This window comes from Mytilus edulis, chromosome 10 (assembly GCF_963676685.1).
Source record: "Mytilus edulis chromosome 10, xbMytEdul2.2, whole genome shotgun sequence".
In the NCBI taxonomy this organism is placed as follows: Eukaryota; Metazoa; Mollusca; class Bivalvia; order Mytilida; family Mytilidae; genus Mytilus; species Mytilus edulis.
This window is the reverse complement of record NC_092353.1, coordinates 1,759,253-1,784,297: the sequence shown is the minus strand read 5'-3', so window position 1 is coordinate 1,784,297 and position 25,045 is coordinate 1,759,253. Positions and strand designations below refer to the sequence as shown.

At 32.8% G+C, this 25,045-nt stretch overlaps 1 protein-coding gene across 3 annotated transcripts; it reads right to left on the bottom strand.

The window, feature by feature from the left end:
* Positions 1-3,926: 3,926 nt before the first annotated feature.
* On the bottom strand, positions 3,927-24,166 carry LOC139493105 (uncharacterized). Of its 3 annotated transcripts, XR_011656914.1 has the most exons (9): positions 23,204-23,307; positions 19,465-20,098; positions 16,951-17,096; positions 13,987-14,620; positions 12,296-12,441; positions 9,792-9,965; positions 8,097-8,242; positions 5,599-5,772; positions 3,927-4,049 (listed from the first exon to the last, which is right to left on the bottom strand). XR_011656914.1 is itself a non-coding variant. In XM_071281263.1 (5 exons), exons 3-5 carry the CDS (start codon positions 19,602-19,604, stop codon positions 14,544-14,546), a joined length of 363 nt encoding a protein of 120 aa, XP_071137364.1. In that variant the 5' UTR covers positions 19,605-20,098; positions 23,200-23,349; positions 24,077-24,166; the 3' UTR covers positions 14,327-14,543. The 3 variants fall into 3 exon arrangements, 2 of the variants coding, with proteins under 2 accessions (XP_071137364.1, XP_071137363.1); XM_071281263.1 differs by lacking the exons at positions 3,927-4,049; positions 5,599-5,772; positions 8,097-8,242; positions 9,792-9,965; positions 12,296-12,441 and adding an exon at positions 24,077-24,166 and having other exon boundaries at positions 14,327-14,620; positions 23,200-23,349; XM_071281262.1 differs by lacking the exons at positions 3,927-4,049; positions 5,599-5,772; positions 8,097-8,242; positions 9,792-9,965; positions 12,296-12,441 and having other exon boundaries at positions 14,327-14,620.
* Between the last annotated feature and the right edge of the window lie 879 nt (positions 24,167-25,045).

Genomic DNA, 25,045 nt, shown 5'->3' with positions numbered 1-25,045 from the left:
AAACATCAGTTAGAACCAAAGCTATGTCAGAATTCAAGTCCGAAAGAATTCGTTCCACAGCCAGGTTGTAGTTCATGGCCAGATTAACATTTATATTAAAAGGTTACACAATATGGTTTTCTTTCAGCCTTTCAGGAAGCATATGTAGTTATTTATTTATTTATTTATTTACAGAGAATACTAAACATCTAATAATATATTAAAAAACAAAACTTTTCAGGAATATATGAGCATGATATGAGTTAGTTGTGTTTTTTTTTTAAATTAAAAAGTTTGTTTATTTTAAGTTTGTTATGAAAAATGGGATAATGGTCCCAAGACACTGAAATAAACCTTGTATCAGGCAAAAAGACCACTTCATATCTCCCAATGCATGCATCCAGCCACAGTACATGCATTTATTGGAAAACGCATACCTTGAAACAAAATTATAAACAAAATAAAACCATGTTAAATGAATATTACAACATTAGGTCATTCACAGTTTGCCTTTGTAACTCGATGTCATATTTGGATTTTTTCCTTTCTGTTATTTTTTCTTTTGTTTTTTGTTTACTTATTTAATTAATGACTGTCATACTTTGTTCATTGATTTGTCTCTATGTTTCACTTTCATTTAGTTCCTCTACCGCATGTTTACTTCCTGTGATCACCTGTTGATTGAATGACCCAGTTTTCTGACACAGTAATGAAACCATCAAGAGTTACTCCCCTTGCACTGTAAAAATTAGTAAACACTGGCGAAAAAAAAACCACATAAATGTTTGACTGAGCTTATAATCTTGCATAAACATGTTTGCCATGTTTGTTTCAGTGTCTTGGGGGTATGAGGGTGGGCTTTTTTCCCATTTTCGTTTTTTACTTGTGTTAAAAACTGGTATTTTCAGAGATGATTAATGTGGAGGTAAAATGTGCAAGGTGCATATGTTTACTACAAAATCATAACAAACCACAATTTCAGATTCAGCATGCAGTTAGTATAGTTTGTGCCATGCACAATATGTGTGGTGCATTGGTGTGCAGCTACACATATTTTTCTTTGATTGTTAATCTCCCGAGGTTCTAAAACAATATGGTCTGTATTCACACACAATGCATTATGACAAAGGTGTGAAGCATCTAAATTTTTGGCTAAATCAGTAGATTTCAATTGCAAAATTTTTGCTAAACGTGCAACATTCATTTTAGTACGTTTGGCATTTGGGTATGTGACATTGATCATCCCTAGAATATAATTATTTCTCCTCTGAGTGGCCCCAGTCCAAATAACGCATGCCCCATTTTCTGCCTCTTCACTGTTTATAAGTATAAAATTGGTATATTTTTGATAAAAATCTAAATTATTGGTAGCCATTTTGTATTCTTTTTAATCAAATAGCACTAAAAGAGTGTAACTGACCTCGATTTCAGCAACTCCCATCCGAAATTGTGATCATTGAACCATGAAACACTCCAACACCTTTGAAATAATAGTTCACAATTTAGATCAGCAAATGTCAGATTCCACTTGTATTGCAGAATGAATTTCTTCGGTACACCTTTTCGAACAATTCTGTGAAGTTTTTTTCCGCATCTGAAATAAAATAAGTTAATTTTTAGTATTTTTAAGTAAGCATGCTTATTACTGTTCCTTATATCTTTTAGTAGAAAAAAAGCACAAAATCCATATGTTATCAATTCACAATTTAGACATTGATTAAGACTCTTCATAGCTTAAAGTGCCATTTAACAAACCTTCATTACCTAACTGACTTTATAAAAATCATCATGTTTAGATGATGAATCATGAAAATATTGTGTTTTTTACTGTAAATAAGGTAGATTTAAGGATTTTTTCACTCAGAAAATAATGTTTTTGATATTTATTTCTTTCATAGAAGGAATAGAACATTTTTATTTTTTAATAACTGTTAAGATCATTCACAGACAATTCTAAAACAGGTTTTAGTTTTAAAATCCATCAAGTAATAACCATTTTAGAGTTCTTTTTGTGTGAGTGTTCAAATAGGGAAAAATGGTGCTTTTCTTTAGTGAAGATAACATTGTGACGTCATCGCTTTTGTGACGTCATGACTTTATGATGTCATAATTTAGAATTATACAAACATAACAGAGTGTGTATTTATTCAATAATGAAAGGGAAAAGGAAAAGAAACCAATATAAGGTTGGTAACCAAGCCCATCTATTGCGTTGTGTATCCCTAACAACAGATCAAGGTTGTAGTGTTATTAATGGTGTTGCTCCATCTACAGCTCCATCTACACAGGTTTTAAAAAATTTATCTATGCAAGTTTTACCTGCACCACCTAAACTTAAATTTTCTAATTCCACTACAGATTTGACTCCTAAAAACACCACAGAATCTGTCTGGTTACCCCGCCTTACAGAAAAGGAATTTAAGCTGTACTCAAAAGAGAGTTACGATAAAAAATCTTATGTAGCTCCCCAAACTGAAAAATGTGCGACTACAGTCAAACTACTCAGACCGCATAAATTGTCAGATGATTATTTAGATGAATATTTAGAGGAGAAAAGTACTGAAAATAGAACAGTAGATAGAGATCTTAATATTTTAATGATCAATAGTCTTATAATATGTCATTTAAATAAAAGTCCAAAGTGTGTTGTTCCACATTTTGAACTGGTACAAGAGACTCAATGGGGTCTTGGTTGGATTTGGAAAATGAAGTGTACCAAGTGTAAATTTATTTCAGAAAAATATAAACTATTTAGAGAAATTGACACAGGACGTGCTGGTCGCAAGAGTGCTACAATTAACTATGGGTTTCAGACTGGCGTGATAAACTGTAATATTGGTAATGATAGCGCGCGACTACTTTTAACTAGTTCATGTATTCCTCCTATGTCAAAAGGAACAATGCAGAGAATAACAAATACTGTTTGTGACAAGGTTGTAAAACTTGCGGAAAATGAAACCGAACAAGTGGTTGAGAGTTTCAGAAAGAGAAATGAAACCTTAGGGTTAAATAAAAATAGTCCTGTAAAATTACAAATGGATGGTACCTATCAGAGTGTGCATATAAAAAGTAGGCATAAAATGGGACAAAATGCATCACAAGTCATTGGTATTGCCTGTGAAAATGAAACTGACAATCATGATATCATTGGTTTTCACCTTGTAAACAAACTTTGCTGGGTTGGTGCATGGTTACGCGGTAAAGGTTATGACATTGAATGTCCTAATCACGAGTACTGCACATCAAATACAAATAGGTATGATCCTTTGAGTGAGAAGGATCTTGGGTATGAAATAGGTAAAAAAATTGCTAAACTTGATTTACTTGTGGACTATTGTACTACTGATGGGGATGCAAAAAGTGTACAAGGTCTACAAGAAGCAATGCAGGAAATATTTGACCCTTTATGGTCAGTAAATAGACTGGCAGATACTATTCACCGGGGTCAAAGTCAGTTCCGTGAGGTATTGCGAGCAAAATTTAGTGTCGGTATGTTCCCTGGAGCTACAAAGGCCCAGAGGAATGATATTAAAATAGCTTTTGCCAATGATTTAAAATTACGTTCACATGGTATAATGAAATGTTTATTTGCAAAATATAATGGTGACCGACAACAAATTTCAAAATGTTTGCCACGCATTGTTAAGTCTGTTGTGAATTGTTATAGTGGTAATTGTAGCGATACGTGTAGATGGAGCATAACACTATGTAATGGTGGTATAAAAACTAGTTGGTGGTACAAATCTATTAACCTTAGCAGTCATGGTTTACAAAATGGGTCTTTGAAACCAAATAAGACTGACAAATTATTAATAGAATCATTGTTAGAAATGAAACTGTCTCAGACCGCATTAAATCAGATGCAATTTTTCAGCAATACAAATAAGTGTGAGTCCGTCAATAGGACAATTTCTACATACCTACCGAAGAATAAGAATTTTTCTCGCAATGCCTTAGGCCGTGCATCTGCAGCAGTCTTGAAAGTCAATAATAAACGGGATGTTGCATTGGCTAAGACCCTAAAAGCTGTAGGTTGTGGTCTGGGTAGAAAGTCTCGTGCTGTAGTGGCTCTGAAAAAAATACGTAAACGTGAAATATATGATTGTGCATATCAAAAAAGTTTACGTGTCAAATTAAACAGGTTAAAAGCTCGTAAAAAACAGGCTATCGATTTCTTGTTAAACAAGAGAGTGCGAAACAGGTTGATTAGTGGATATAAAAAACATCAGTTAGAACCAAAGCTATGTCAGAATTCAAGTCCGAAAGAATTCGTTCCACAGCCAGGTTGTAGTTCATGGCCAGATTAACATTTATATTAAAAGGTTACACAATATGGTTTTCTTTCAGCCTTTCAGGAAGCATATGTAGTTATTTATTTATTTATTTATTTACAGAGAATACTAAACATCTAATAATATATTAAAACAAACACTTTTCAGGAATATATGAGCATGATATGAGTTAGTTGTGTTTTTTTTTTAAATTAAAAAGTTTGTTTATTTTAAGTTTGTTATGAAAATGGGATAATGGTCCAAGACACTGAAATAAACCTTGTATCAGGCAAAAAGACCACTTCATATCTCCCAATGCATGCATCCAGCCACACACAGTACATGCATTTATTGGAAAACGCATACCTTGAAACAAAATTATAAACAAAATAAAACCATGTTAAATGAATATTACAACATTAGGTCATTCACAGTTTGCCTTTGTAACTCGATGTCATATTTGGATTTTTTCCTTTCTGTTATTTTTTCTTTTGTTTTTTGTTTACTTATTTAATTAATGACTGTCATACTTTGTTCATTGATTTGTCTCTATGTTTCACTTTCATTTAGTTCTCTACCGCATGTTTACTTCCTGTGATCACCTGTTGATTGAATGACCCAGTTTTCTGACACAGTAATGAAACCATCAAGAGTTACTCCCCTTGCACTGTAAAAATTAGTAAACACTGGCGAAAAAAAAACCACATAAATGTTTGACTGAGCTTATAATCTTGCATAAACATGTTTGCCATGTTTGTTTCAGTGTCTTGGGGGTATGAGGGTGGGCTTTTTTCCCATTTTCGTTTTTTACTTGTGTTAAAAACTGGTATTTTCAGAGATGATTAATGTGGAGGTAAAATGTGCAAGGTGCATATGTTTACTACAAAATCATAACAAACCACAATTTCAGATTCAGCATGCAGTTAGTATAGTTTGTGCCATGCACAATATGTGTGGTGCATTGGTGTGCAGCTACACATATTTTTCTTTGATTGTTAATCTCCCGAGGTTCTAAAACAATATGGTCTGTATTCACACACAATGCATTATGACAAAGGTGTGAAGCATCTAAATTTTTGGCTAAATCAGTAGATTTCAATTGCAAAATTTTTGCTAAACGTGCAACATTCATTTTAGTACGTTTGGCATTTGGGTATGTGACATTGATCATCCCTAGAATATAATTATTTCTCCTCTGAGTGGCCCCAGTCCAAATAACGCATGCCCCATTTTCTGCCTCTTCACTGTTTATAAGTATAAAATTGGTATATTTTTGATAAAAATCTAAATTATTGGTAGCCATTTTGTATTCTTTTTAATCAAATAGCACTAAAAGAGTGTAACTGACCTCGATTTCAGCAGCTCCCATCCGAAATTGTGATCATTGAACCATGAAACACTCCAACACCTTTGAAATAATAGTTCACAATTTAGATCAGCAAATGTCAGATTCCACTTGTATTGCAGAATGAATTTCTTCGGTACACCTTTTCGAACAATTCTGTGAAGTTTTTTTCCGCATCTGAAATAAAATAAGTTAATTTTTAGTATTTTTAAGTAAGCATGCTTATTACTGTTCCTTATATCTTTTAGTAGAAAAAAAGCACAAAATCCATATGTTATCAATTCACAATTTAGACATTGATTAAGACTCTTCATAGCTTAAAGTGCCATTTAACAAACCTTCATTACCTAACTGACTTTATAAAAATCATCATGTTTAGATGATGAATCATGAAAATATTGTGTTTTTTACTGTAAATAAGGTAGATTTAAGGATTTTTTCACTCAGAAAATAATGTTTTTGATATTTATTTCTTTCATAGAAGGAATAGAACATTTTTATTTTTTAATAACTGTTAAGATCATTCACAGACAATTCTAAAACAGGTTTTAGTTTTAAAATCCATCAAGTAATAACCATTTTAGAGTTCTTTTTGTGTGAGTGTTCAAATAGGGAAAAATGGTGCTTTTCTTTAGTGAAGATAACATTGTGACGTCATCGCTTTTGTGACGTCATGACTTTATGATGTCATAATTTAGAATTATACAAACATAACAGAGTGTGTATTTATTCAATAATGAAAGGGAAAAGGAAAAGAAACCAATATAAGGTTGGTAACCAAGCCCATCTATTGCGTTGTGTATCCCTAACAACAGATCAAGGTTGTAGTGTTATTAATGGTGTTGCTCCATCTACAGCTCCATCTACACAGGTTTTAAAAAATTTATCTATGCAAGTTTTACCTGCACCACCTAAACTTAAATTTTCTAATTCCACTACAGATTTGACTCCTAAAAACACCACAGAATCTGTCTGGTTACCCCGCCTTACAGAAAAGGAATTTAAGCTGTACTCAAAAGAGAGTTACGATAAAAAATCTTATGTAGCTCCCCAAACTGAAAAATGTGCGACTACAGTCAAACTACTCAGACCGCATAAATTGTCAGATGATTATTTAGATGAATATTTAGAGGAGAAAAGTACTGAAAATAGAACAGTAGATAGAGATCTTAATATTTTAATGATCAATAGTCTTATAATATGTCATTTAAATAAAAGTCCAAAGTGTGTTGTTCCACATTTTGAACTGGTACAAGAGACTCAATGGGGTCTTGGTTGGATTTGGAAAATGAAGTGTACCAAGTGTAAATTTATTTCAGAAAAATATAAACTATTTAGAGAAATTGACACAGGACGTGCTGGTCGCAAGAGTGCTACAATTAACTATGGGTTTCAGACTGGCGTGATAAACTGTAATATTGGTAATGATAGCGCGCGACTACTTTTAACTAGTTCATGTATTCCTCCTATGTCAAAAGGAACAATGCAGAGAATAACAAATACTGTTTGTGACAAGGTTGTAAAACTTGCGGAAAATGAAACCGAACAAGTGGTTGAGAGTTTCAGAAAGAGAAATGAAACCTTAGGGTTAAATAAAAATAGTCCTGTAAAATTACAAATGGATGGTACCTATCAGAGTGTGCATATAAAAAGTAGGCATAAAATGGGACAAAATGCATCACAAGTCATTGGTATTGCCTGTGAAAATGAAACTGACAATCATGATATCATTGGTTTTCACCTTGTAAACAAACTTTGCTGGGTTGGTGCATGGTTACGCGGTAAAGGTTATGACATTGAATGTCCTAATCACGAGTACTGCACATCAAATACAAATAGGTATGATCCTTTGAGTGAGAAGGATCTTGGGTATGAAATAGGTAAAAAAATTGCTAAACTTGATTTACTTGTGGACTATTGTACTACTGATGGGGATGCAAAAAGTGTACAAGGTCTACAAGAAGCAATGCAGGAAATATTTGACCCTTTATGGTCAGTAAATAGACTGGCAGATACTATTCACCGGGGTCAAAGTCAGTTCCGTGAGGTATTGCGAGCAAAATTTAGTGTCGGTATGTTCCCTGGAGCTACAAAGGCCCAGAGGAATGATATTAAAATAGCCAATGATTTAAAATTACGTTCACATGGTATAATGAAATGTTTATTTGCAAAATATAATGGTGACCGACAACAAATTTCAAAATGTTTGCCACGCATTGTTAAGTCTGTTGTGAATTGTTATAGTGGTAATTGTAGCGATACGTGTAGATGGAGCATAACACTATGTAATGGTGGTATAAAAACTAGTTGGTGGTACAAATCTATTAACCTTAGCAGTCATGGTTTACAAAATGGGTCTTTGAAACCAAATAAGACTGACAAATTATTAATAGAATCATTGTTAGAAATGAAACTGTCTCAGACCGCATTAAATCAGATGCAATTTTTCAGCAATACAAATAAGTGTGAGTCCGTCAATAGGACAATTTCTACATACCTACCGAAGAATAAGAATTTTTCTCGCAATGCCTTAGGCCGTGCATCTGCAGCAGTCTTGAAAGTCAATAATAAACGGGATGTTGCATTGGCTAAGACCCTAAAAGCTGTAGGTTGTGGTCTGGGTAGAAAGTCTCGTGCTGTAGTGGCTCTGAAAAAAATACGTAAACGTGAAATATATGATTGTGCATATCAAAAAAGTTTACGTGTCAAATTAAACAGGTTAAAAGCTCGTAAAAAACAGGCTATCGATTTCTTGTTAAACAAGAGAGTGCGAAACAGGTTGATTAGTGGATATAAAAAACATCAGTTAGAACCAAAGCTATGTCAGAATTCAAGTCCGAAAGAATTCGTTCCACAGCCAGGTTGTAGTTCATGGCCAGATTAACATTTATATTAAAAGGTTACACAATATGGTTTTCTTTCAGCCTTTCAGGAAGCATATGTAGTTATTTATTTATTTATTTATTTACAGAGAATACTAAACATCTAATAATATATTAAAACAAACACTTTTCAGGAATATATGAGCATGATATGAGTTAGTTGTGTTTTTTTTTTAAATTAAAAAGTTTGTTTATTTTAAGTTTGTTATGAAAATGGGATAATGGTCCAAGACACTGAAATAAACCTTGTATCAGGCAAAAAGACCACTTCATATCTCCCAATGCATGCATCCAGCCACACACAGTACATGCATTTATTGGAAAACGCATACCTTGAAACAAAATTATAAACAAAATAAAACCATGTTAAATGAATATTACAACATTAGGTCATTCACAGTTTGCCTTTGTAACTCGATGTCATATTTGGATTTTTTCCTTTCTGTTATTTTTTCTTTTGTTTTTTGTTTACTTATTTAATTAATGACTGTCATACTTTGTTCATTGATTTGTCTCTATGTTTCACTTTCATTTAGTTCTCTACCGCATGTTTACTTCCTGTGATCACCTGTTGATTGAATGACCCAGTTTTCTGACACAGTAATGAAACCATCAAGAGTTACTCCCCTTGCACTGTAAAAATTAGTAAACACTGGCGAAAAAAAAACCACATAAATGTTTGACTGAGCTTATAATCTTGCATAAACATGTTTGCCATGTTTGTTTCAGTGTCTTGGGGGTATGAGGGTGGGCTTTTTTCCCATTTTCGTTTTTTACTTGTGTTAAAAACTGGTATTTTCAGAGATGATTAATGTGGAGGTAAAATGTGCAAGGTGCATATGTTTACTACAAAATCATAACAAACCACAATTTCAGATTCAGCATGCAGTTAGTATAGTTTGTGCCATGCACAATATGTGTGGTGCATTGGTGTGCAGCTACACATATTTTTCTTTGATTGTTAATCTCCCGAGGTTCTAAAACAATATGGTCTGTATTCACACACAATGCATTATGACAAAGGTGTGAAGCATCTAAATTTTTGGCTAAATCAGTAGATTTCAATTGCAAAATTTTTGCTAAACGTGCAACATTCATTTTAGTACGTTTGGCATTTGGGTATGTGACATTGATCATCCCTAGAATATAATTATTTCTCCTCTGAGTGGCCCCAGTCCAAATAACGCATGCCCCATTTTCTGCCTCTTCACTGTTTATAAGTATAAAATTGGTATATTTTTGATAAAAATCTAAATTATTGGTAGCCATTTTGTATTCTTTTTAATCAAATAGCACTAAAAGAGTGTAACTGACCTCGATTTCAGCAGCTCCCATCCGAAATTGTGATCATTGAACCATGAAACACTCCAACACCTTTGAAATAATAGTTCACAATTTAGATCAGCAAATGTCAGATTCCACTTGTATTGCAGAATGAATTTCTTCGGTACACCTTTTCGAACAATTCTGTGAAGTTTTTTTCCGCATCTGAAATAAAATAAGTTAATTTTTAGTATTTTTAAGTAAGCATGCTTATTACTGTTCCTTATATCTTTTAGTAGAAAAAAAGCACAAAATCCATATGTTATCAATTCACAATTTAGACATTGATTAAGACTCTTCATAGCTTAAAGTGCCATTTAACAAACCTTCATTACCTAACTGACTTTATAAAAATCATCATGTTTAGATGATGAATCATGAAAATATTGTGTTTTTTACTGTAAATAAGGTAGATTTAAGGATTTTTTCACTCAGAAAATAATGTTTTTGATATTTATTTCTTTCATAGAAGGAATAGAACATTTTTATTTTTTAATAACTGTTAAGATCATTCACAGACAATTCTAAAACAGGTTTTAGTTTTAAAATCCATCAAGTAATAACCATTTTAGAGTTCTTTTTGTGTGAGTGTTCAAATAGGGAAAAATGGTGCTTTTCTTTAGTGAAGATAACATTGTGACGTCATCGCTTTTGTGACGTCATGACTTTATGATGTCATAATTTAGAATTATACAAACATAACAGAGTGTGTATTTATTCAATAATGAAAGGGAAAAGGAAAAGAAACCAATATAAGGTTGGTAACCAAGCCCATCTATTGCGTTGTGTATCCCTAACAACAGATCAAGGTTGTAGTGTTATTAATGGTGTTGCTCCATCTACAGCTCCATCTACACAGGTTTTAAAAAATTTATCTATGCAAGTTTTACCTGCACCACCTAAACTTAAATTTTCTAATTCCACTACAGATTTGACTCCTAAAAACACCACAGAATCTGTCTGGTTACCCCGCCTTACAGAAAAGGAATTTAAGCTGTACTCAAAAGAGAGTTACGATAAAAAATCTTATGTAGCTCCCCAAACTGAAAAATGTGCGACTACAGTCAAACTACTCAGACCGCATAAATTGTCAGATGATTATTTAGATGAATATTTAGAGGAGAAAAGTACTGAAAATAGAACAGTAGATAGAGATCTTAATATTTTAATGATCAATAGTCTTATAATATGTCATTTAAATAAAAGTCCAAAGTGTGTTGTTCCACATTTTGAACTGGTACAAGAGACTCAATGGGGTCTTGGTTGGATTTGGAAAATGAAGTGTACCAAGTGTAAATTTATTTCAGAAAAATATAAACTATTTAGAGAAATTGACACAGGACGTGCTGGTCGCAAGAGTGCTACAATTAACTATGGGTTTCAGACTGGCGTGATAAACTGTAATATTGGTAATGATAGCGCGCGACTACTTTTAACTAGTTCATGTATTCCTCCTATGTCAAAAGGAACAATGCAGAGAATAACAAATACTGTTTGTGACAAGGTTGTAAAACTTGCGGAAAATGAAACCGAACAAGTGGTTGAGAGTTTCAGAAAGAGAAATGAAACCTTAGGGTTAAATAAAAATAGTCCTGTAAAATTACAAATGGATGGTACCTATCAGAGTGTGCATATAAAAAGTAGGCATAAAATGGGACAAAATGCATCACAAGTCATTGGTATTGCCTGTGAAAATGAAACTGACAATCATGATATCATTGGTTTTCACCTTGTAAACAAACTTTGCTGGGTTGGTGCATGGTTACGCGGTAAAGGTTATGACATTGAATGTCCTAATCACGAGTACTGCACATCAAATACAAATAGGTATGATCCTTTGAGTGAGAAGGATCTTGGGTATGAAATAGGTAAAAAAATTGCTAAACTTGATTTACTTGTGGACTATTGTACTACTGATGGGGATGCAAAAAGTGTACAAGGTCTACAAGAAGCAATGCAGGAAATATTTGACCCTTTATGGTCAGTAAATAGACTGGCAGATACTATTCACCGGGGTCAAAGTCAGTTCCGTGAGGTATTGCGAGCAAAATTTAGTGTCGGTATGTTCCCTGGAGCTACAAAGGCCCAGAGGAATGATATTAAAATAGCTTTTGCCAATGATTTAAAATTACGTTCACATGGTATAATGAAATGTTTATTTGCAAAATATAATGGTGACCGACAACAAATTTCAAAATGTTTGCCACGCATTGTTAAGTCTGTTGTGAATTGTTATAGTGGTAATTGTAGCGATACGTGTAGATGGAGCATAACACTATGTAATGGTGGTATAAAAACTAGTTGGTGGTACAAATCTATTAACCTTAGCAGTCATGGTTTACAAAATGGGTCTTTGAAACCAAATAAGACTGACAAATTATTAATAGAATCATTGTTAGAAATGAAACTGTCTCAGACCGCATTAAATCAGATGCAATTTTTCAGCAATACAAATAAGTGTGAGTCCGTCAATAGGACAATTTCTACATACCTACCGAAGAATAAGAATTTTTCTCGCAATGCCTTAGGCCGTGCATCTGCAGCAGTCTTGAAAGTCAATAATAAACGGGATGTTGCATTGGCTAAGACCCTAAAAGCTGTAGGTTGTGGTCTGGGTAGAAAGTCTCGTGCTGTAGTGGCTCTGAAAAAAATACGTAAACGTGAAATATATGATTGTGCATATCAAAAAAGTTTACGTGTCAAATTAAACAGGTTAAAAGCTCGTAAAAAACAGGCTATCGATTTCTTGTTAAACAAGAGAGTGCGAAACAGGTTGATTAGTGGATATAAAAAACATCAGTTAGAACCAAAGCTATGTCAGAATTCAAGTCCGAAAGAATTCGTTCCACAGCCAGGTTGTAGTTCATGGCCAGATTAACATTTATATTAAAAGGTTACACAATATGGTTTTCTTTCAGCCTTTCAGGAAGCATATGTAGTTATTTATTTATTTATTTATTTACAGAGAATACTAAACATCTAATAATATATTAAAACAAACACTTTTCAGGAATATATGAGCATGATATGAGTTAGTTGTGTTTTTTTTTTAAATTAAAAAGTTTGTTTATTTTAAGTTTGTTATGAAAATGGGATAATGGTCCAAGACACTGAAATAAACCTTGTATCAGGCAAAAAGACCACTTCATATCTCCCAATGCATGCATCCAGCCACAGTACATGCATTTATTGGAAAACGCATACCTTGAAACAAAATTATAAACAAAATAAAACCATGTTAAATGAATATTACAACATTAGGTCATTCACAGTTTGCCTTTGTAACTCGATGTCATATTTGGATTTTTTCCTTTCTGTTATTTTTTCTTTTGTTTTTTGTTTACTTATTTAATTAATGACTGTCATACTTTGTTCATTGATTTGTCTCTATGTTTCACTTTCATTTAGTTCTCTACCGCATGTTTACTTCCTGTGATCACCTGTTGATTGAATGACCCAGTTTTCTGACACAGTAATGAAACCATCAAGAGTTACTCCCCTTGCACTGTAAAAATTAGTAAACACTGGCGAAAAAAAAACCACATAAATGTTTGACTGAGCTTATAATCTTGCATAAACATGTTTGCCATGTTTGTTTCAGTGTCTTGGGGGTATGAGGGTGGGCTTTTTTCCCATTTTCGTTTTTTACTTGTGTTAAAAACTGGTATTTTCAGAGATGATTAATGTGGAGGTAAAATGTGCAAGGTGCATATGTTTACTACAAAATCATAACAAACCACAATTTCAGATTCAGCATGCAGTTAGTATAGTTTGTGCCATGCACAATATGTGTGGTGCATTGGTGTGCAGCTACACATATTTTTCTTTGATTGTTAATCTCCCGAGGTTCTAAAACAATATGGTCTGTATTCACACACAATGCATTATGACAAAGGTGTGAAGCATCTAAATTTTTGGCTAAATCAGTAGATTTCAATTGCAAAATTTTTGCTAAACGTGCAACATTCATTTTAGTACGTTTGGCATTTGGGTATGTGACATTGATCATCCCTAGAATATAATTATTTCTCCTCTGAGTGGCCCCAGTCCAAATAACGCATGCCCCATTTTCTGCCTCTTCACTGTTTATAAGTATAAAATTGGTATATTTTTGATAAAAATCTAAATTATTGGTAGCCATTTTGTATTCTTTTTAATCAAATAGCACTAAAAGAGTGTAACTGACCTCGATTTCAGCAGCTCCCATCCGAAATTGTGATCATTGAACCATGAAACACTCCAACACCTTTGAAATAATAGTTCACAATTTGGGTCAACATTTTTAATTAATTCTCCATAGGCGACAATGGTAACGTTTTCCTCCATTGCTCAGTCCATATCGTTTACTTGAACATGTAGGATGGCTCATATCGAAGCTGATACATTTATACATGTTTGGTTAAATTTTCGGGGTGGCAAGTGAGATTACTTTTTTCGTAAATTGCTGGACCCCGGAAGATGGTGAAAAATGTCACTCTCCACATGAAATAATCCCAAAATTCTGATCATAAAACTCAATAAAAAAATTGTCCTTTCTAATAATTTATTTCAGGTCAAATCTACATATTTCTTTTCTCATCACATCAGCTCTATAAAACAGTTCTTATTGTTCATTTATGTCCATTTTTAAAATCACAGCATCCACAATTGTATCGCGGACTAATATTGTTTTTTAATTACGTCATCTGAGTTCCTCATCTCAAGGTCTATTAGGGACCCTGACCCATATTAGATCAGCAAATGTCAGATTCCACTTGTATTGCAGAATGAATTTCTTCGGTACACCTTTTCGAACAATTCTGTGAAGTTTTTTTCCGCATCTGAAATAAAATAAGTTAATTTTTAGTATTTTTAAGTAAGCATGCTTATTACTGTTCCTTATATCTTTTAGTAGAAAAAAAGCACAAAATCCATATGTTATCAATTCACAATTTAGACATTGATTAAGACTCTTCATAGCTTAAAGTGCCATTTAACAAACCTTCATTACCTAACTGACTTTATAAAAATCATCATGTTTAGATGATGAATCATGAAAATATTGTGTTTTTTACTGTAAATAAGGTAGATTTAAGGATTTTTTCACTCAGAAAATAATGTTTTTGATATTTATTTCTTTCATAGAAGGAATAGAACATTTTTATTTTTTAATAACTGTTAAGATCATTCACAGACAATTCTAAAACAGGTTTTAGTTTTAAAATCCATCAAGTAATAACCATTTTAGAGTTCTTTTTGTGTGAGTGTTCAAATAGGGAAAAATGGTGCTTTTCTTTAGTGAAGATAACATTGTGACGTCATCGCTTTTGTGACGTCATGACTTTATGATGTCATAATTTAGAATTATACAAACATAACAGAGTGTGTATTTATTCAATAATGAAAGGGAAAAGGAAAAGAAACCAATATAAGGTTGGTAACCAAGCCCATCTATTGCGTTGTGTATCCCTAACAACAGATCAAGGTTGTAGTGTTATTAATGGTGTTGCTCCATCTACAGCTCCATCTACACAGGTTTTAAAAAATTTATCTATGCAAGTTTTACCTGCACCACCTAAACTTAAATTTTCTAATTCCACTACAGATTTGACTCCTAAAAACACCACAGAATCTGTCTGGTTACCCCGCCTTACAGAAAAGGAATTTAAGCTGTACTCAAAAGAGAGTTACGATAAAAAATCTTATGTAGCTCCCCAAACTGAAAAATGTGCGACTACAGTCAAACTACTCAGACCGCATAAATTGTCAGATGATTATTTAGATGAATATTTAGAGGAGAAAAGTACTGAAAATAGAACAGTAGATAGAGATCTTAATATTTTAATGATCAATAGTCTTATAATATGTCATTTAAATAAAAGTCCAAAGTGTGTTGTTCCACATTTTGAACTGGTACAAGAGACTCAATGGGGTCTTGGTTGGATTTGGAAAATGAAGTGTACCAAGTGTAAATTTATTTCAGAAAAATATAAACTATTTAGAGAAATTGACACAGGACGTGCTGGTCGCAAGAGTGCTACAATTAACTATGGGTTTCAGACTGGCGTGATAAACTGTAATATTGGTAATGATAGCGCGCGACTACTTTTAACTAGTTCATGTATTCCTCCTATGTCAAAAGGAACAATGCAGAGAATAACAAATACTGTTTGTGACAAGGTTGTAAAACTTGCGGAAAATGAAACCGAACAAGTGGTTGAGAGTTTCAGAAAGAGAAATGAAACCTTAGGGTTAAATAAAAATAGTCCTGTAAAATTACAAATGGATGGTACCTATCAGAGTGTGCATATAAAAAGTAGGCATAAAATGGGACAAAATGCATCACAAGTCATTGGTATTGCCTGTGAAAATGAAACTGACAATCATGATATCATTGGTTTTCACCTTGTAAACAAACTTTGCTGGGTTGGTGCATGGTTACGCGGTAAAGGTTATGACATTGAATGTCCTAATCACGAGTACTGCACATCAAATACAAATAGGTATGATCCTTTGAGTGAGAAGGATCTTGGGTATGAAATAGGTAAAAAAATTGCTAAACTTGATTTACTTGTGGACTATTGTACTACTGATGGGGATGCAAAAAGTGTACAAGGTCTACAAGAAGCAATGCAGGAAATATTTGACCCTTTATGGTCAGTAAATAGACTGGCAGATACTATTCACCGGGGTCAAAGTCAGTTCCGTGAGGTATTGCGAGCAAAATTTAGTGTCGGTATGTTCCCTGGAGCTACAAAGGCCCAGAGGAATGATATTAAAATAGCTTTTGCCAATGATTTAAAATTACGTTCACATGGTATAATGAAATGTTTATTTGCAAAATATAATGGTGACCGACAACAAATTTCAAAATGTTTGCCACGCATTGTTAAGTCTGTTGTGAATTGTTATAGTGGTAATTGTAGCGATACGTGTAGATGGAGCATAACACTATGTAATGGTGGTATAAAAACTAGTTGGTGGTACAAATCTATTAACCTTAGCAGTCATGGTTTACAAAATGGGTCTTTGAAACCAAATAAGACTGACAAATTATTAATAGAATCATTGTTAGAAATGAAACTGTCTCAGACCGCATTAAATCAGATGCAATTTTTCAGCAATACAAATAAGTGTGAGTCCGTCAATAGGACAATTTCTACATACCTACCGAAGAATAAGAATTTTTCTCGCAATGCCTTAGGCCGTGCATCTGCAGCAGTCTTGAAAGTCAATAATAAACGGGATGTTGCATTGGCTAAGACCCTAAAAGCTGTAGGTTGTGGTCTGGGTAGAAAGTCTCGTGCTGTAGTGGCTCTGAAAAAAATACGTAAACGTGAAATATATGATTGTGCATATCAAAAAAGTTTACGTGTCAAATTAAACAGGTTAAAAGCTCGTAAAAAACAGGCTATCGATTTCTTGTTAAACAAGAGAGTGCGAAACAGGTTGATTAGTGGATATAAAAAACATCAGTTAGAACCAAAGCTATGTCAGAATTCAAGTCCGAAAGAATTCGTTCCACAGCCAGGTTGTAGTTCATGGCCAGATTAACATTTATATTAAAAGGTTACACAATATGGTTTTCTTTCAGCCTTTCAGGAAGCATATGTAGTTATTTATTTATTTATTTATTTACAGAGAATACTAAACATCTAATAATATATTAAAACAAACACTTTTCAGGAATATATGAGCATGATATGAGTTAGTTGTGTTTTTTTTTTAAATTAAAAAGTTTGTTTATTTTAAGTTTGTTATGAAAATGGGATAATGGTCCAAGACACTGAAATAAACCTTGTATCAGGCAAAAAGACCACTTCATATCTCCCAATGCATGCATCCAGCCACAGTACATGCATTTATTGGAAAACGCATACCTTGAAACAAAATTATAAACAAAATAAAACCATGTTAAATGAATATTACAACATTAGGTCATTCACAGTTTGCCTTTGTAACTCGATGTCATATTTGGATTTTTTCCTTTCTGTTATTTTTTCTTTTGTTTTTTGTTTACTTATTTAATTAATGACTGTCATACTTTGTTCATTGATTTGTCTCTATGTTTCACTTTCATTTAGTTCTCTACCGCATGTTTACTTCCTGTGATCACCTGTTGATTGAATGACCCAGTTTTCTGACACAGTAATGAAACCACCAAGAGTTACTCCCCTTGCACTGTAAAAATTAGTAAACACTGGCGAAAAAAAAACCACATAAATGTTTGACTGAGCTTATAATCTTGCATAAACATGTTTGCCATGTTTGTTTCAGTGTCTTGGGGGTATGAGGGTGGGCTTTTTTCCCATTTTCGTTTTTTACTTGTGTTTATATTTAGCTAGACTATATAATAATAATATTAATCCATTATTAAAGGAAGCTTTTTCTCTAGCACAGTCTCTAGATTTGACAGGAACTTACTCATGGTATACATATGCTAAAAATATTGTCAAAGAGACTAACGTTGACCTTAATATTCTTTCTACTTGTAAGGACATAAAAGATGTAAATAAAATAAAAAACGATATAAAGTTAAAAATGAAAAATAGATATGAAGATTTAATTCAAAATAAATTTCAAAACATCGATGATAAAAGTAAATTTTTTCTCTATAAAAAACTTAAAAAAGATTACAAACTAGAATATTATCTAAATACATCTAATTTTCAGATAAGGAGATTAATCACTAAATTTAGAATAAGTGATCACTCCCTCTTGATTGAAAAGGGGAGATATTTTAAAATCCCAAGAGAGGAACGTCTTTGCCATAAATGTAAAATACTAGAGGATGAGAAACATTTTTTACTATATTGTGAGTATAATAAAACTCTAAGAAATGAATTTTTTCATCACATATGTACAGAAAATAATAACTTTAATAATTTAAATGAAGAAGAAAAAATTCATTATTTACTAAATCCATCATCGCCTTTACAAACAAATAAGTTAGGATCCTTCTTGAAAAAGTCATTAGAACTGAGGGCAGGGGACTCTTAACAACTTGTTTGTTGTTATACATTTTAATGCTGTTGATATTTTGTATGTTTAATATGTATGTATATATGTTTATTGTGTTTATTGTATTAATATATGTTGGTCACAAACTGTAAAGTTTATATGACAATAAAATATTTGATTTGATTTGATTTGTTAAAAACTGGTATTTTCAGAGATGATTAATGTGGAGGTAAAATGTGCAAGGTGCATATGTTTACTACAAAATCATAACAAACCACAATTTCAGATTCAGCATGCAGTTAGTATAGTTTGTGCCATGCACAATATGTGTGGTGCATTGGTGTGCAGCTACACATATTTTTCTTTGATTGTTAATCTCCCGAGGTTCTAAAACAATATGGTCTGTATTCACACACAATGCATTATGACAAAGGTGTGAAGCATCTAAATTTTTGGCTAAATCAGTAGATTTCAATTGCAAAATTTTTGCTAAACGTGCAACATTCATTTTAGTACGTTTGGCATTTGGGTATGTGACATTGATCATCCCTAGAATATAATTATTTCTCCTCTGAGTGGCCCCAGTCCAAATAACGCATGCCCCATTTTCTGCCTCTTCACTGTTTATAAGTATAAAATTGGTATATTTTTGATAAAAATCTAAATTATTGGTAGCCATTTTGTATTCTTTTTAATCAAATAGCACTAAAAGAGTGTAACTGACCTCGATTTCAGCAGCTCCCATCCGAAATTGTGATCATTGAACCATGAAACACTCCAACACCTTTGAAATAATAGTTCACAATTTGGGTCAACATTTTTAATTAATTCTCCATAGGCGACAATGGTAACGTTTTCCTCCATTGCTCAGTCCATATCGTTTACTTGAACATGTAGGATGGCTCATATCGAAGCTGATACATTTATACATGTTTGGTTAAATTTTCGGGGTGGCAAGTGAGATTACTTTTTTCGTAAATTGCTGGACCCCGGAAGATGGTGAAAAATGTCACTCTCCACATGAAATAATCCCAAAATTCTGATCATAAAACTCAATAAAAAAATTGTCCTTTCTAATAATTTATTTCAGGTCAAATCTACATATTTCTTTTCTCATCACATCAGCTCTATAAAACAGTTCTTATTGTTCATTTATGTCCATTTTTAAAATCACAGCATCCACAATTGTATCGCGGACTAATATTGTTTTTTAATTACGTCATCTGAGTTCCTCATCTCAAGGTCTATTAGGGACCCTGACCCATATTAGATCAGCAAATGTCAGATTCCACTTGTATTGCAGAATGAATTTCTTCGGTACACCTTTTCGAACAATTCTGTGAAGTTTTTTTCCGCATCTGAAATAAAATAAGTTAATTTTTAGTATTTTTAAGTAAGCATGCTTATTACTGTTCCTTATATCTTTTAGTAGAAAAAAAGCACAAAATCCATATGTTATCAATTCACAATCTTTTGAATATTAATTTTATTAAATTTACTGTTTGCAAAAGTATAAATTACTCTAAATTATAGGTATTTTCTGGTAACTTAACGGAAAACCCTTGCCGTTTTTGGCACAACCTTTTTGATCTTTTGGTCCTCGATGCTGTTCAACTTTGTACTCGTTTCGGCTTTCAAACTTTTGTATCTGTGCGTCACACATAGGTCTTGTGTGGACAAAATACACTTCTGGCGTATTAAAATTTTGAACTTGTTGCCTTTTGTTGGCTGTTGTTCGTGTGATTCTTTGTCTATTGTGTTCTCCAATTTATTTATATTGTAGTCCTGTGTTGTCATTTTGATGTTATATTTCACATGGCCATAAAAGTGCGAGGTTTGGCATGCCACAAAACCAGGTTCAACCCACCATTTTTTCCTTTAAAAATGCCCTGTACCAAGTCAGGAATATGGTCATTGTTATATTATAGTTCGTTTCTGTGTGTATTACATTATAACGTTGTGTCGTTTGTTTTCTCTTATTTTTGAGTGTAAATTCACATTGCGATAAGACGTGTCACGGTACTTGTCTATCCCAAATTCATGTATTTGGTTTTGATGTTATATATATATGTTATATTTGTTATTCTCGTGGGATTTTGTCTATATGTGTTACATTTTAGTGTTATGTCGTTGTTCTCCTCTTATATTTAATGCGTTTCCCTCGGTTTTGGTTTGTTATCCCGATTTTGTTTTTTGTCCGTGGATTTATGAGTTTTGAACAGCGGTATACTACTGTTGCCTTTATTTAGACATTGATTAAGACTCTTCATAGCTTAAAGTGCCATTTAACAAACCTTCATTACCTAACTGACTTTATAAAAATCATCATGTTTAGATGATGAATCATGAAAATATTGTGTTTTTTACTGTAAATAAGGTAGATTTAAGGATTTTTTCACTCAGAAAATAATGTTTTTGATATTTATTTCTTTCATAGAAGGAATAGAACATTTTTATTTTTTAATAACTGTTAAGATCATTCACAGACAATTCTAAAACAGGTTTTAGTTTTAAAATCCATCAAGTAATAACCATTTTAGAGTTCTTTTTGTGTGAGTGTTCAAATAGGGAAAAATGGTGCTTTTCTTTAGTGAAGATAACATTGTGACGTCATCGCTTTTGTGACGTCATGACTTTATGATGTCATAATTTAGAATTATACAAACATAACAGAGTGTGTATTTATTCAATAATGAAAGGGAAAAGGAAAAGAAACCAATATAAGGTTGGTAACCAAGCCCATCTATTGCGTTGTGTATCCCTAACAACAGATCAAGGTTGTAGTGTTATTAATGGTGTTGCTCCATCTACAGCTCCATCTACACAGGTTTTAAAAAATTTATCTATGCAAGTTTTACCTGCACCACCTAAACTTAAATTTTCTAATTCCACTACAGATTTGACTCCTAAAAACACCACAGAATCTGTCTGGTTACCCCGCCTTACAGAAAAGGAATTTAAGCTGTACTCAAAAGAGAGTTACGATAAAAAATCTTATGTAGCTCCCCAAACTGAAAAATGTGCGACTACAGTCAAACTACTCAGACCGCATAAATTGTCAGATGATTATTTAGATGAATATTTAGAGGAGAAAAGTACTGAAAATAGAACAGTAGATAGAGATCTTAATATTTTAATGATCAATAGTCTTATAATATGTCATTTAAATAAAAGTCCAAAGTGTGTTGTTCCACATTTTGAACTGGTACAAGAGACTCAATGGGGTCTTGGTTGGATTTGGAAAATGAAGTGTACCAAGTGTAAATTTATTTCAGAAAAATATAAACTATTTAGAGAAATTGACACAGGACGTGCTGGTCGCAAGAGTGCTACAATTAACTATGGGTTTCAGACTGGCGTGATAAACTGTAATATTGGTAATGATAGCGCGCGACTACTTTTAACTAGTTCATGTATTCCTCCTATGTCAAAAGGAACAATGCAGAGAATAACAAATACTGTTTGTGACAAGGTTGTAAAACTTGCGGAAAATGAAACCGAACAAGTGGTTGAGAGTTTCAGAAAGAGAAATGAAACCTTAGGGTTAAATAAAAATAGTCCTGTAAAATTACAAATGGATGGTACCTATCAGAGTGTGCATATAAAAAGTAGGCATAAAATGGGACAAAATGCATCACAAGTCATTGGTATTGCCTGTGAAAATGAAACTGACAATCATGATATCATTGGTTTTCACCTTGTAAACAAACTTTGCTGGGTTGGTGCATGGTTACGCGGTAAAGGTTATGACATTGAATGTCCTAATCACGAGTACTGCACATCAAATACAAATAGGTATGATCCTTTGAGTGAGAAGGATCTTGGGTATGAAATAGGTAAAAAAATTGCTAAACTTGATTTACTTGTGGACTATTGTACTACTGATGGGGATGCAAAAAGTGTACAAGGTCTACAAGAAGCAATGCAGGAAATATTTGACCCTTTATGGTCAGTAAATAGACTGGCAGATACTATTCACCGGGGTCAAAGTCAGTTCCGTGAGGTATTGCGAGCAAAATTTAGTGTCGGTATGTTCCCTGGAGCTACAAAGGCCCAGAGGAATGATATTAAAATAGCTTTTGCCAATGATTTAAAATTACGTTCACATGGTATAATGAAATGTTTATTTGCAAAATATAATGGTGACCGACAACAAATTTCAAAATGTTTGCCACGCATTGTTAAGTCTGTTGTGAATTGTTATAGTGGTAATTGTAGCGATACGTGTAGATGGAGCATAACACTATGTAATGGTGGTATAAAAACTAGTTGGTGGTACAAATCTATTAACCTTAGCAGTCATGGTTTACAAAATGGGTCTTTGAAACCAAATAAGACTGACAAATTATTAATAGAATCATTGTTAGAAATGAAACTGTCTCAGACCGCATTAAATCAGATGCAATTTTTCAGCAATACAAATAAGTGTGAGTCCGTCAATAGGACAATTTCTACATACCTACCGAAGAATAAGAATTTTTCTCGCAATGCCTTAGGCCGTGCATCTGCAGCAGTCTTGAAAGTCAATAATAAACGGGATGTTGCATTGGCTAAGACCCTAAAAGCTGTAGGTTGTGGTCTGGGTAGAAAGTCTCGTGCTGTAGTGGCTCTGAAAAAAATACGTAAACGTGAAATATATGATTGTGCATATCAAAAAAGTTTACGTGTCAAATTAAACAGGTTAAAAGCTCGTAAAAAACAGGCTATCGATTTCTTGTTAAACAAGAGAGTGCGAAACAGGTTGATTAGTGGATATAAAAAACATCAGTTAGAACCAAAGCTATGTCAGAATTCAAGTCCGAAAGAATTCGTTCCACAGCCAGGTTGTAGTTCATGGCCAGATTAACATTTATATTAAAAGGTTACACAATATGGTTTTCTTTCAGCCTTTCAGGAAGCATATGTAGTTATTTATTTATTTATTTATTTACAGAGAATACTAAACATCTAATAATATATTAAAACAAACACTTTTCAGGAATATATGAGCATGATATGAGTTAGTTGTGTTTTTTTTTTAAATTAAAAAGTTTGTTTATTTTAAGTTTGTTATGAAAATGGGATAATGGTCCAAGACACTGAAATAAACCTTGTATCAGGCAAAAAGACCACTTCATATCTCCCAATGCATGCATCCAGCCACAGTACATGCATTTATTGGAAAACGCATACCTTGAAACAAAATTATAAACAAAATAAAACCATGTTAAATGAATATTACAACATTAGGTCATTCACAGTTTGCCTTTGTAACTCGATGTCATATTTGGATTTTTTCCTTTCTGTTATTTTTTCTTTTGTTTTTTGTTTACTTATTTAATTAATGACTGTCATACTTTGTTCATTGATTTGTCTCTATGTTTCACTTTCATTTAGTTCTCTACCGCATGTTTACTTCCTGTGATCACCTGTTGATTGAATGACCCAGTTTTCTGACACAGTAATGAAACCACCAAGAGTTACTCCCCTTGCACTGTAAAAATTAGTAAACACTGGCGAAAAAAAAACCACATAAATGTTTGACTGAGCTTATAATCTTGCATAAACATGTTTGCCATGTTTGTTTCAGTGTCTTGGGGGTATGAGGGTGGGCTTTTTTCCCATTTTCGTTTTTTACTTGTGTTTATATTTAGCTAGACTATATAATAATAATATTAATCCATTATTAAAGGAAGCTTTTTCTCTAGCACAGTCTCTAGATTTGACAGGAACTTACTCATGGTATACATATGCTAAAAATATTGTCAAAGAGACTAACGTTGACCTTAATATTCTTTCTACTTGTAAGGACATAAAAGATGTAAATAAAATAAAAAACGATATAAAGTTAAAAATGAAAAATAGATATGAAGATTTAATTCAAAATAAATTTCAAAACATCGATGATAAAAGTAAATTTTTTCTCTATAAAAAACTTAAAAAAGATTACAAACTAGAATATTATCTAAATACATCTAATTTTCAGATAAGGAGATTAATCACTAAATTTAGAATAAGTGATCACTCCCTCTTGATTGAAAAGGGGAGATATTTTAAAATCCCAAGAGAGGAACGTCTTTGCCATAAATGTAAAATACTAGAGGATGAGAAACATTTTTTACTATATTGTGAGTATAATAAAACTCTAAGAAATGAATTTTTTCATCACATATGTACAGAAAATAATAACTTTAATAATTTAAATGAAGAAGAAAAAATTCATTATTTACTAAATCCATCATCGCCTTTACAAACAAATAAGTTAGGATCCTTCTTGAAAAAGTCATTAGAACTGAGGGCAGGGGACTCTTAACAACTTGTTTGTT